The sequence below is a fragment of the Mesoplodon densirostris genome, chromosome 7 (genome assembly GCF_025265405.1).
Source record: "Mesoplodon densirostris isolate mMesDen1 chromosome 7, mMesDen1 primary haplotype, whole genome shotgun sequence".
Lineage (NCBI taxonomy): Eukaryota > Metazoa > Chordata > Mammalia > Artiodactyla > Ziphiidae > Mesoplodon > Mesoplodon densirostris.
In genome coordinates this window covers 8,548,800-8,560,995 of record NC_082667.1, presented here as the reverse complement: position 1 = coordinate 8,560,995, position 12,196 = coordinate 8,548,800, and the positions used below count along the sequence as shown (strand labels likewise).

The 12,196-nt window shown below is 59.0% G+C and overlaps 1 protein-coding gene across 1 annotated transcript; it reads left to right on the top strand.

The window, feature by feature from the left end:
• Positions 1-891: 891 nt before the first annotated feature.
• Positions 892-11,939, top strand: RPS6KA4 (ribosomal protein S6 kinase A4). The gene is made up of 17 exons (XM_060104401.1): positions 892-1,057; positions 1,161-1,232; positions 1,917-2,135; positions 2,231-2,346; positions 2,877-2,984; positions 3,188-3,268; positions 3,349-3,452; positions 3,548-3,698; positions 6,449-6,613; positions 8,374-8,502; positions 8,682-8,815; positions 8,912-9,005; positions 9,483-9,656; positions 9,737-9,931; positions 10,245-10,404; positions 10,593-10,756; positions 11,013-11,939. The coding sequence occupies exons 1-17, from the start codon at positions 1,003-1,005 to the stop codon at positions 11,205-11,207; spliced, it is 2,316 nt and encodes a 771-aa protein (XP_059960384.1). The 5' UTR covers positions 892-1,002; the 3' UTR covers positions 11,208-11,939.
• Positions 11,940-12,196: the final 257 nt, after the last annotated feature.

The following is a 12,196-nucleotide window of genomic DNA, read 5'->3' as shown; positions in this document are numbered from 1 at the left end:
CTGGGTGGGCTGTGAAGGGCGGCTGGGGGCTGAGGTGCTTTTATAGGTCCGCTTGCTTCAGAGAGATTCGGTTAGAAAATCGGCTGCCCCTCCCTGCTGGGGGTTGGGCTGGGCTCCCTCCCGGTGCCCCTTGTAGGTAAGGGGAGCCCAGAGACAGGGCTTGGTCCTCAGGGTGCCTGTGCCCCCAGGCCTCCCCTGCAAAGGCAAGTCTACAGGGGAGAGGGTCTCGCTGGCTGTTGGGGGTATAGACAGGGAGCTGAGCTGGGCCGGGCGGCTTCTGGGGCCCTCTTAGCCTGCCCAGCACCAAGAGCGAGAGCCACGCTGAGTGAGAGGTGCAGGGCTGGGGCTGTGCTGGCAGTAGCTGGGCAAGGGTGGCTGTGTGGCTTCAGGCTGCTCATCTGTCAAGGGGACGGACAGACCCCCTCCCCTACTTGCTGAGGTCAAGGAGTGATCCCAAACGAGGCAAGTGGGCTGTGATTTTTACGAAATCCCTCACTTTCGCTGGTGGCTAAGAATTGGACAGAGCTGCTTGGCTGCCCTTAGGGCTGGCACCCTGGAGGGGAAGGCGGCTCTAAAGTACCTGAGTGGGACCCCCACCCACCTTGGGGCACAGCCTGATGTGGACTTACCGCCCTGGAGCCAACACCTGGCTTGGGAGTGTCCGCCCCACAGAGGCTCCAGGTTATCCACGGACCCCAGGCATGGCTCCTAAGGGGTGTTCCCAGGTCCCCAGGATGGTCGCCTGGGGCCCAGAGCACACAGCCCTAGCACCAGCCCCCTGCGCCTGCGGGAGATGGGACCGCCCCGCCCGCCCGCCCGCCACCCGGCGCTGTCACGTTCCAGCGCCTGACTCAGGCCGCGCGGGGCGGGGAGCCGGGAGGCGGCGCCGGCGCCCGCCTCAGCCCCGGAGGCGGCACCAGGAAGCTCCCGCCCCGGCCGGAGCCGCCATGTAACCGGCGCCGCCCGGAGCTGAGCCTCGCGGGCCCCAGCGACCCCCCGGCCATGGGGGACGAGGACGAGGACGAGGGCTGTGCGGTGGAGCTGCAGATCACCGAAGGTGGGGCAGCGGTGGCCCGGGGTGCAGGCCGGGTGATGGCTGCCCAGGCCGGCTGGGAGGGTTCATGCACTGGCTGGGTTCATTTGCCCCCCTGTGCCCGCAGCCAACCTGACCGGGCACGAGGAGAAGGTGGGCGTGGAGAACTTCCAGCTGCTCAAGGTGCTGGGCACGGGAGGTGAGGAGCTCTATCCACCGGCAGGTGTCCCAGGCATGGTGCCCCGGGCCTCCCGTTTGCACACCTACCTGGGTTGGGCCAGGCCACCGGCAATGCCCCCCAGCCTCTCCCTGCCTTGCCTGCTTGGCCCTGCCCTGCCATGGTTTGCATGTCGACTCCACATTGACGTTGCTCCTCCCTGGAAGGTCCGCCCGGATCTGCCAACACTCCTGGGGGCTTGCAGCTCCCCTGTGTGATTTCACAGCTCCTTCCCTTGCGAGACATGAGGGCCCTATCCCCCACTTTGCAAACTCCCCTCCTCGGGTTTGACCGCCCCTCCCCTGTCTGCATGCACCCCTGCCTCCCTTCCTTGGCTTTGCATCCTCTTGCATCTGTCTCGTCTTCCACAGGTTTGCACATGACCCGCCCTCCACCCCCCCACCCCCACCCCCGCTGCAGGCCTCCCGGAGTTGTGTGCCCCCCAGCCTGGTTTGCATATCCCCTCCCTGGTTTTGCTGAGCCCCTGCCCGGGGGTGTGCACACCTTTTCCTTAGAAGGCTCTGCCAGTTTTTGCACACCTGCCTCTCACCCCAGCTCCTTCCCCCAACTTGCACACCCTCCTGGCTTGGCAGCGTGCCCACCCTCACCAGTCTTCACCACCCTCCTGTTCATGGCCTACCCTCCGCCCACTCGCTGCTCCCACAGCCTACGGGAAGGTGTTCCTGGTGCGGAAGGCGGGCGGGCACGACGCGGGGAAGCTGTATGCCATGAAGGTGCTGCGCAAGGCGGCGCTGGTGCAGCGAGCCAAGACGCAGGAGCACACGCGCACCGAGCGCTCCGTGCTGGAGCTGGTGCGCCAGGCACCCTTCCTGGTCACGCTGCACTACGCCTTCCAGACGGATGCCAAGCTGCACCTCATCCTGGGTGAGGGCAGGCACCTTCCAACCCTGGGGGCCATGGAGGCGGGGGGGCCACACAAGGGGGCTACTTCGCAACTTTCACCCACCCCCCGCCCCCAGACTATGTGAACGGCGGCGAAATGTTCACCCACCTCTACCAGCGCCAGTACTTCAAGGAGGCTGAGGTGCGCGTGTATGGGGGTGAGATCGTGTTGGCCCTGGAACACCTGCACAAGGTGGGTGAGGACCTGGCCACCTGGCTGTGGCTGTGGGGACTGGGCCTGGGCCTGGGCCTTAGAAGGGGCCTGTGAACATAGCAGCCTTGGGCTTTCTGAGGGCTGGTGGCCTTGGTGGGGACAGGAGCTGCATCCCTTAGGCCTCCTGGAATGAAAGCCTCCGTGCTGCCTGGTGGGGTCTCCTCCCCTGGGGTCTCCTCGAAGGGGCTTTCCTCTCACAGGGAACTCGAGGCTGCTTCCTGGGGCCACGTTCACAGAACTTCTGCAAACGGAGACCTCATGCCTTGGCTCCCAAAGCCATCATGAGATGGGGCTCCTCTCCCTGGGAACTTGGGGCCTGTTCCCCTGCGGCCTCTCCATGGTGTCCTCTTCCTTGCTTTTACATCTTAAATGGCTTTTCCTATCCAATGGCCCAGTCCCACCCCGGCCCCGCACCAGCACTGGAGATCCCCTTCCCCAGAGACCAGGTGCAGGGACAGGAGCAGAGGGTGTCGGGGGAGGGATCCTCAGTGCCTTCTTGTTCCTGCCAGCTGGGCATCATCTACCGAGATCTGAAGCTGGAGAACGTGCTCCTGGACTCCGAGGGCCATGTCGTCCTCACGGACTTCGGGCTTAGCAAGGAGTTCCTGACAGAGGAGGTGAGTGAAGCGCAGTCTCGGCCTCCTGCACCCCCGTGCAGGCCTTCCCTTCCCGGCTCCTGCTTCATGCCTGGCTCTGCGTTTCTTGGGGGTGCAGAGGTGAGTAGACCCAGGCCCTGCCTTCGGGGAGTTCCCACTGCTCTGACCCTCACAAGTCCACGAGTCTTACTCTGAGCCTTGGGCGGGTCCTCTTGCCCTCCCAGAAAGAGCGGACCTTCTCCTTCTGTGGCACCATCGAGTACATGGCCCCTGAGATTATCCGCAGCAAGTCGGGCCACGGCAAGGTGGGTTGGCAGGGGAGCAGAGGGGTGGGGGTGGTGAGGTGGGGGTGGCCGCAGGCCCTCACCCTGGCTCTGCCCCGCAGGCTGTGGACTGGTGGAGCCTAGGCATCCTGCTCTTCGAGCTGCTGACAGGGGCTTCGCCCTTCACCCTGGAGGGCGAGAGGAACACGCAGGCAGAGGTGTCTCGGTGAGCAGGGTTGGAAGCAGAGGGCGGCTGAGGGGCCTGGGCAGGGCTGGAGGGGGGGCTTGCTGCCCCTGACGCCCCCCCACCAATCCTCCCAGACGGATCCTGAAGTGCTCCCCTCCCTTCCCCCCCCGGATTGGGCCAGTGGCACAGGATCTACTGCAGCGGCTACTTTGCAAGGACCCCAAGAAGCGGCTGGGTGCAGGACACCAGGGGGCACAGGAAGTTAAGAACCACCCCTTCTTCCAGGTGAGGCTCCTGGCTCGCCCCCATACCTGTCTGCACACACCGGGGCCAGGCTACTGCTCTGGGTTGGGGGACACTGGAGGGATGGTCTGAGGCTGGCCAGTTTCACTTGATTTGGAAAACCTCTCAGTTAAAGAAAGCAGGCTTGTCTTCTCAGCCGTCTCTATTGAAACTTGGAAGATGTCTTGCGGGAAAGCATTCTAGGTTCATTGCCTGGTAGGGCTGGCAGGGACTTGAGAATGAATTCATCAGTCCTTTCATTGGACAGGTTCAGAGGAGCAAGGTGACTTGCCCCAGATCACACAGTAAAAGTGTAGAGCTGGGAACAGACCCCAGGTCTGCTGTCAGCCCAAATCTTATGACTCTTGTATCCACTCAGGGTTTTGGTCTTTGTACCTGTACAGGCTGTGTGCCTGTTCTTCAGATGGACATGTCTGAATCAACCACGTGGGTTTTGTTCACTTGTTAAAAGCACACACAGTTTAAGGTGCAGTGCAGAGTCAGTTCTGTCCTTGTGAGACCTCACTGGCTCGGGCACTATGCCTGGCCAGCATCATTGCCTAGCAGGGCCCTGTAACAGTGAACACCTGTGTCTTGGCCCCTTGCTTGCATTATTTCATGTAAGCCTCAGAACCTTCCTGATTATCTTCATTTTTACAGATGAGGAAACTGAGGTTCAGAGAGGTTAAGTAATTTGCCCAAGATCACTGAGCTAAGTGATGGAGCTCAGATTTAAACCTGCATCTGGGTGGCTTGAAGGCCCATCCTCTTAACCGTTATGTTCTGTTTACATGTGGTTATTAAATTTGCCTTGTCTGACGTAGAAACAAAAGCATCCACCTACGGGCACTTATAGTGGGCCAGGCACCCAGTTACCCTTGCTATGAGTACCATCTCCTTGAATCTTCCCAGCAAGTACTGCTTGGAAGGGCCCTCAGAGAGGCTTTCTCAGACAGGAGTCTAAGTCTCTGCGGTGAAGATGTCCCTTTGTGGGCGAAGTGACTGAACAGGGTCAGTTTCCTTAAGTGAATTCCTCAACCCACACTGAGCACATGCCAGGCCCTAGGTGCTGGGAGTAGGTGGACCAGTAGTCACACTGGAGAGGCACACCAAGGTTTTCGAGGCCTGATGGTGCCCTTATTCCCCCTTCTCTTTTTTTTTTTTTTTTTTTTTTTTGCGGTACGCGGGCCTCTCACTGTTGTGGCCTCTCCCGTCGCGGAGCACAGGCTCCGGACGCGCAGGCTAAGCGGCCATGGCTCACGGGCCCAGCCGCTCCGTGGCATGTAGGATCTTCCCGGACCGGGGCATGAACCCGTATCCCCTGCATCGGCAGGTGGACTCTCAACCGCTGCACCACCAGGGAAGCCGCCCCTCCCCCCTTCTCTTGAGATAGCCTCTTTGGTGATAGCAGTGCTCAGGTCCCTGGTGCCAGAACTGGGGCCTTCAAGCCCAGGCCAGGCCTGTAGGCTGCAAGTGACAAAAAGTCCAACTCAAGATGGTGATATCTGTGGAATAGAGTCTGGCTGCTAAGAACAGAGATAGAAATGAATAGTGGTCTAAACAAGATAGACGTCTATTTATTTATTTATTTTCTCACATAAAAGAAATCCAGAAGTTGGCAGGCTGGGGCTGCTGTGGTGTCTTCATGAAGCCAAGTTCAATTTTTTTTTTTTTTTTTTTTTTTTTTTGCGGTACGCGGGCCTCTCACTGTTGTGGCCTCTCCCGCTGCGGAGCACAGGCTCTGGACGCGCAGGCTCGGCGGCCATGGCTCACGGGCCCAGCCGCTCCGCGGCATGTGGCATCCTCCCAGACCGGGGCACGAACCCATTGTCCCCTGCATCGGCAGGCGGACTCTCAACCACTGCGCCACCAGGGAAGCCCCTTTTTTTTTTTCTTTTTAAATGCTCCTCTATTCTTAGCACATAGCCTCTGTCCCCAAGGTTGCCTCGTGGTACAAGATGACTGCTGGAGCTCTTGCTATCTAGGTTGCTCTCCAGGTGGGAAGCACGAAGAAGAAGGAGTGGAAGGGCAAAAATGGCACCTTACCAACTGTTCACCCTCCTCTTCAGGCTCTTTCCCTGGATTCCTACCTCGTAATTTTTGCTTACAAGTAACCGGTCACTGCTAGCTGCAAGGAAGTTTATAAAATATTATTTTTTAGTTGTGTACATTGGTTCCTGAAATAAAATTGGGGCTATAGTACTAAGGAAGACCAGGAGAATGGATGTTGGGCAGGCAGCGAACAGGCTCCGCCATACTAGTTTAAACATAAAAGGAATGTTTTAGCTCCCATAAATGAAAAGTCCAAGGAAAAGTGGTCTGACTTCAGGCAAGGCTGCATCCAGGTGCTGAATCTATGTTATTAGGAATTTCTTTCTTTGTCTCTTGGTTCTGCTTTTCTGCACAGGTACTTCATCATTAGACGTTGAGGGGGTCCCCAGCAGTTCCAGGCCCATATCCTCCCAGATTTAAGTCCAGTAGGATAAAGAGATTTGGTTTTTTTTGCACATCAATTCTATTAAAAGCCCCAGAGTTGGCTGAGTGTGGTGGAGGGGTGGTTCTCCAAGAGAAATAGGGATTCTGTTATCAGAGGAAGGGAAACAGAAGCTGGGGAGGCAGGAAGAACAGCTTCCCACACAAATGCCAGTGAGACCTTTGCCTCACTGAGGAGCTGCCTGGTGAGGGTGGCCTGAGTGGACAGGGGTTTCCACTTCCTGCCCTTTGACCCCCTATCTCTCATTCCTTTTCTCCAGGGTCTGGATTGGGCTGCTCTGGCTGCCAGGAAGATTCCAGCCCCATTCCGACCCCAGATCCGCTCAGAGCTGGATGTGGGCAACTTTGCAGAGGAATTTACCCGGCTGGAGCCTGTCTACTCACCCCCTGGAAGCCCCCCACCTGGGGATTCTCGCATCTTCCAGGTGAGTGAGCGTTCATAGAACCACAGATGCGGGGGAGGCAGGATGCTGCTGCCAGCCTCAGGCCTGGCTGACCTGTGGGCACTGCATAGGCCCTGTGTCCTGATCAGGAGTCAGCATCTCCTCTAGATCTCTCCACTCGTGCGGAACCTACAATTGTCAGTCATAGAGACCACCTTGGCAGGACATGCCTTTGAATTTCCTGGTTTATCTTGAAATTTCATGTTAATTTCCCTTCTTCTCCATCATATCTCTTTATTGTTATGTAAAAATACTGTTTTAAATTATTCACTTGCTTAAGGGGACACGTAGGAAGAGATGCCTTGTTTATACTGTGGCTTTGCATGTCCCTTTGGCATACCATATCACATTCCTGGGGGCATAGGCCCCCTCCACCCAGTTTTAGAAGCTTAGGCCTGTTGGACAAGTCCCATCTCCTTTGCTCGGCATACAAGGCCTTGCATGATGTGGTCTCTGCTCAGAGCCCTAGCCGCAGCACTCTGTTATTCCACTCAGTGCTCTAGCACCTCTGAACTGCTCAGAGGTTCCAGAACACACCTCTGTACCTTTGCATATGTGGTTCCCTCAACCTGGAGGGAATAGTTGCTCACCTGGCAAAATTCAAGCCTTGTTGTCCAGTGCAGTCCGCATGTGAAGTCTTCCCTGCTCCTCTGGCCCTGGGTCACCCTTTCCTTGTGCACCAGCCTGCTACAGACAAAATCTCCTTCTAAACAGTTTGTCAGGTTTTATCCTGACGCTGACTGAGACGGCCTCACCTGGTCTGAAGCTCCCAGAGGGCAGGGACTATGTGTTTAATTTCTGTGTCCCTGAGTCCAGCTTGTAATTTCTGTGTCCCTGAGTCCAGCTTGGGGGCCTGGCCTGTAGGACATGGTCCATAACTATTAAATAAGAATAGGCCAATATCAGGTATGGATGGATCAGTTCCCCTCTATGAAGCTCTCACAAGGGACAGCTCTGTGCTTGAATATCCCTCGATCTACTGCAATCCATCCTCGATCTCACAGTCCTAATGAGCAAGTTTTCTTGTGAATCAGTGGTTACTTTCATTCATTCATTTAATGATTCAAAAATATGTATTAAGTGCCTTCAATGTGCCAGGCACTGACCTGGGCACTGGAGATGTAACAATAAACTTGACAGACGATAATCCCACCCATGTGGAGCTTGCATTCTAGCGCACTGTGGCGCTGCATTTTTAGGAGAAAACAACACATTGTTAAAATTACCCTTGAGAGTCCCTTAAATTGCCAGGATGTGGATTGTTAGGAAAGGCAAAGAATTAACTTTGGTTTCTCTTTACATTTCCTCAGTAGCCCCCCTTGCAGAGGAGGCCAAAGTTTGATTTGAAAGGAAGGAATAAAGACTTTTTGTCCCGAGTGGGTAGAGTTGAATTCTCCTAAGTTAAGTATGTGTGATGCCAGGCCACAGTTCTTTCATGTATTCAGCCTGTCATATTCTGGGCCACTACACTGTTCCAGATGATGCCCTTGGCACTTGGGGGGATCACTGTGATGAGAAAGGTAGAGTCACACAGACTGGTGGGGGAACAGACATGGTCCCAAGAGATCATAGAACAAGGTGGAATAAAATGTCCACACATCCTGTGTGCACCAGGATGCAAAAGCAACATCCCCTACTCCAGGGTCTTTCCTCTGCCCCCACCCTCCTTCCCGCTGGGTCTGGGCCTTCGGGGACTCCATCTGCACCTCCATCCACCCCTGACAACACCCCTCCTCCGCCAGGGATACTCCTTCGTGGCACCGTCCATCCTGTTTGACCACAACAACGCGGTGATGACCGATGTGCTGGAAGCATCTATTGCTGGAGACCGGCCTGGCCGGGCAGCGTTGGCCAGGAGCGCCATGATGCAGGTGGGTTGGGCCAGGGTGGGGAGAAGTGGGCTTGGGGGCATCTGGGCTTGGGGACTCCAGATCTGGCTTCAGCAGGCGCACGCTGTGGCTTCGGTGAGGTCCGTAGCCTCTCTGAACTGGGGCGTGGCATGGCCGCAAGGCTCCCGGTAGGACCTCTGACGCGTCCCCTTCGCCCCCAGGACTCGCCCTTCTTCCAGCAGTACGAACTGGACCTGCGGGAACCCGCGTTGGGCCAGGGTAGCTTCTCCGTGTGTCGCCGCTGCCGCCAGCTACAGAACGGCCAAGAGTTCGCGGTCAAAATCCTCAGCCGCAGGTGGGCGGGCCCGGGGTGGGCGGGGTTCTGCTGAGCGGATTCGGGGAGGGCGGGGCCGGAGGTCAGCTGTCCTGACCCCGCCTGCCCTGACCCCAGGCTAGAGGCGAACACGCAGCGCGAAGTGGCCGCCCTGCGGCTGTGCCAGTCGCACCCCAACGTGGTGAAGCTGCACGAAGTACATCAGGACCAGGTGACGCCTTCCTGGGCTAGGGCGGAGCGCTGGGACGCTAGAGCCTGCCCGTGCGGGGCGGGGAGGGGGCGGGGAGGGGGACAGGAGGCGGGGCCTGAGAGTGCCATGGGCGGGGCCTGAGGACCCGGAGGTCAGGGAAGTGGGATTTCAGGGGAGTAGGGCCTGAGGACCGGAAGGCGGAGCTGAGGATGGCCAAGGGAACGGGGCAGGGGGAGGATTTCGGGCTGCGGGTTTTAAGGTGGCCAAAGGGACGGGGGCCTGGAAAAAAGTAGGGGGTAGAAACTGAAGCGAGTCCTAAGGTGGTTCTTGGGGTGCTCTTGAGGTCAGGGTTCGAACACGGACGGGGGGCCTGGAGCCGGGGGCGGAGCTTGATGTTGACCACGGGGCAGGATTTGGCTGGCGGGTGGGGCCCGGCCCGGTTGCGTAGGTGGTGACAGTAACCCAGGTGGTGACCGTGGCCCATCGTGCCGCCCGCAGCTGCACACGTACCTGGTCCTGGAGCTACTGCAGGGTGGGGAGCTGCTAGAGCACATCCGCAAGAAGCGGCACTTCAGCGAGTCCGAGGCGAGCCAGATCCTGCGCAGCCTCGTGTCGGCCGTGAGCTTCATGCACGAGGAGGCGGGGGTGGTGCACCGCGACCTCAAGCCCGAGGTGGGCCCGGGGCCTCAGCGGACTGGGAGGGCTTCGGCGCGGAGGGCCAGTCTCTGACGGCCGCCTCGCCGCCCTCATAGAACATCCTGTACGCCGATGATACGCCCGGAGCCCCGGTGAAGATCATCGACTTCGGGTTTGCGCGTCTGCGCCCGCAGAGCCCAGCGGGGCCCATGCAGACACCCTGCTTTACGCTGCAGTACGCGGCCCCCGAGCTGCTGGCGCAGCAGGGCTACGACGAGTCCTGCGACCTCTGGAGCCTCGGCGTCATTCTGGTATGGGACCGGGTCTCCGAGGAGATGTCAGGGCCCTCCGAGCCTGGGGACAGGAGTTCTCTTGTTGGGGTGGCAGGGTTTGGTTTGAGGCTGGGGTCAGAAGTCGTCCTAATACAGAGGCGAGGTCTCTCTGGTGCTGGGGTCCGGGCATCCTAGTTTTAGGAGTTGGAAGTCAGAGTTCATAACCCATGGGCCTCAGGAGTTAGCCTCTTGGAGAGGGTGAATGGTCCTGCAGTGGCTTAAGTCAGTGGCTTAAGTCTCCTGGCCTCCACCGGCCCCCTAGTCTGGACTGGTCTCACTTTTCACCCCCCAGTACATGATGCTGTCAGGCCAGGTCCCCTTTCAGGGGGCCTCAGGCCAGGGCGGGCAGAGCCAGGCGGCGGAGATAATGTGCAAGATCCGCGAGGGGCGCTTCTCCCTTGACGGGGAGGCCTGGCAAGGCGTGTCTGAGGAAGCCAAGGAGCTGGTCCGAGGTGCGAAGCCGGAGGTCACGGATCATGGTTGGGGAGGGGAGGCCATGGGGTCATGATGGGACAGGGGTTGCTACTGGGTCAGGTGTCTTGGTGGGGGACTTGTGGGGAGGAGAGTGGGGCTGCTAGGATGTCTCTGGGGCGCAGCCTCTACACACAGCCCCCCAACACTTCCCCCGTCCTGCCTCCAGGGCTCCTGACTGTGGACCCCACCAAGCGGCTGAAGCTCGAGGGACTGCGGGGCAGCTCGTGGCTGCAGGACGGCAGCGCGCGCTCCTCGCCTCCGCTACGGACGCCGGACGTGCTGGAGTCCTCGGGGCCAGCTGTGCGCTCCGGGCTCAACGCCACCTTTCTGGTGAGGGGCGGGGCCTGCGGGGGGTGGGGGACAGAGGCTGGAGAGGCGGAGCCTGCGGGAGGCGACTCCGCAGAGTCCTGAAAGGTTGAGTTCGGGCCTCTGACCTGTCGGGACCCTGACCGTTTGAGAGGCTGGAGGCCAAAGACCTGTTGGCCCTGACCTAGTGGTATGGGAAGGAAGGCCTGGGATGGGGGCCAAAGCTAGGATTTGGAAGTCGAGGCCGGCCCGGTGGGACTTACCGCCTCCTTTCCGCCAGGCGTTCAATCGGGGCAAACGCGAGGGTTTCTTCTTGAAGAGCGTGGAAAACGCGCCGCTGGCCAAGCGGCGGAAACAGAAGCTGCGGAGCGCCGCCACATCCCGCCGCGTCTCCCCCGTGCCCGCCGTCCCGGGCCGGGCACCCGCCGCCAAGGGAGCCCCTCGACGAGCCAACGGCCCCCTGCCCCCCTCCTAGCCCCCGTCACTGTGACCCCCTCCCCGGTCGGGGCTGTGTTCTAGGAGGCCGGCTCACTGCCCGCAGGCCCCCTGCATCGCTCCGCCCCATCCCCAGGGATTGTTACCCTTCTCTCCCGTCCCCCCCAACCCCCAGACAGAGCAGAAGTATTTTTATAAGCAGAGAATTTTTTTTAATGTCTTACCAGATAGAGTTAGTGATGCAGGGAGGGAGGGGGCCTGCTGGGGAGTGGAGTGGGGGGGCCCTCTGCCTAGATGCTGCCTCGTCTGGTGGAAGGCACTTCTCCCCCAGGGGGCTGTCCCGGCAGGGAAGGGCTCCTCCTCCATTTCTAAGCACTGAGTTGCCACAGGGAGAAACTGGGACCTCTCCCCTGCCCTCCCCTGAGGTCCTGCTCTTGGGAGGGGGCACCCCTCAAGCTGTCACTTTATGGACTGTTTGTGCAATTACGTCCACCAAAGACCTGTGTCGGGGGTGCTCAGTGAGAGGCCCTGGGGGACCCCCTGAAGCATTTCTGCCTCACTTCATGTCACCTGCTTCCCCCTATTGATGCTAAGGAAGGAGGTAGGCGACCCCCTAAAAGGGGAGGCCCCCTTCTCACCCATCCCCTCCCCTTTGGCACAGCTGCCCCTAGCTGGGGGTGGCAACTTGGGGGTCTGGGGTGGGCATCCACAGTCACTGCCTCAGCCCATCCAGGCTGTGCCTTTGACTTTAAAATAAAAGTCTACCCAGTGCTGTGTGTGGCATGTGTGTGTATGTGTTGGGGGTGTGTATGGGCAGAGCTCCTGGGGCTACCTTCCAGCCAACGGGGCCTGAGACCTCAAAGAGGAGGGACAGGGCAGACCCTTCTGGGTAAGATGGTACCCTTTGTCCTTGGCTTTTGACATGAGGGTCAAACAGTTATCCTGGGTGTGTATCTGACACCTCTGCTATGTATCATTTAGGATTCTCCTGGTTGTAAGTAGTAGAAAACCCAACCTAAACTTGCTTCA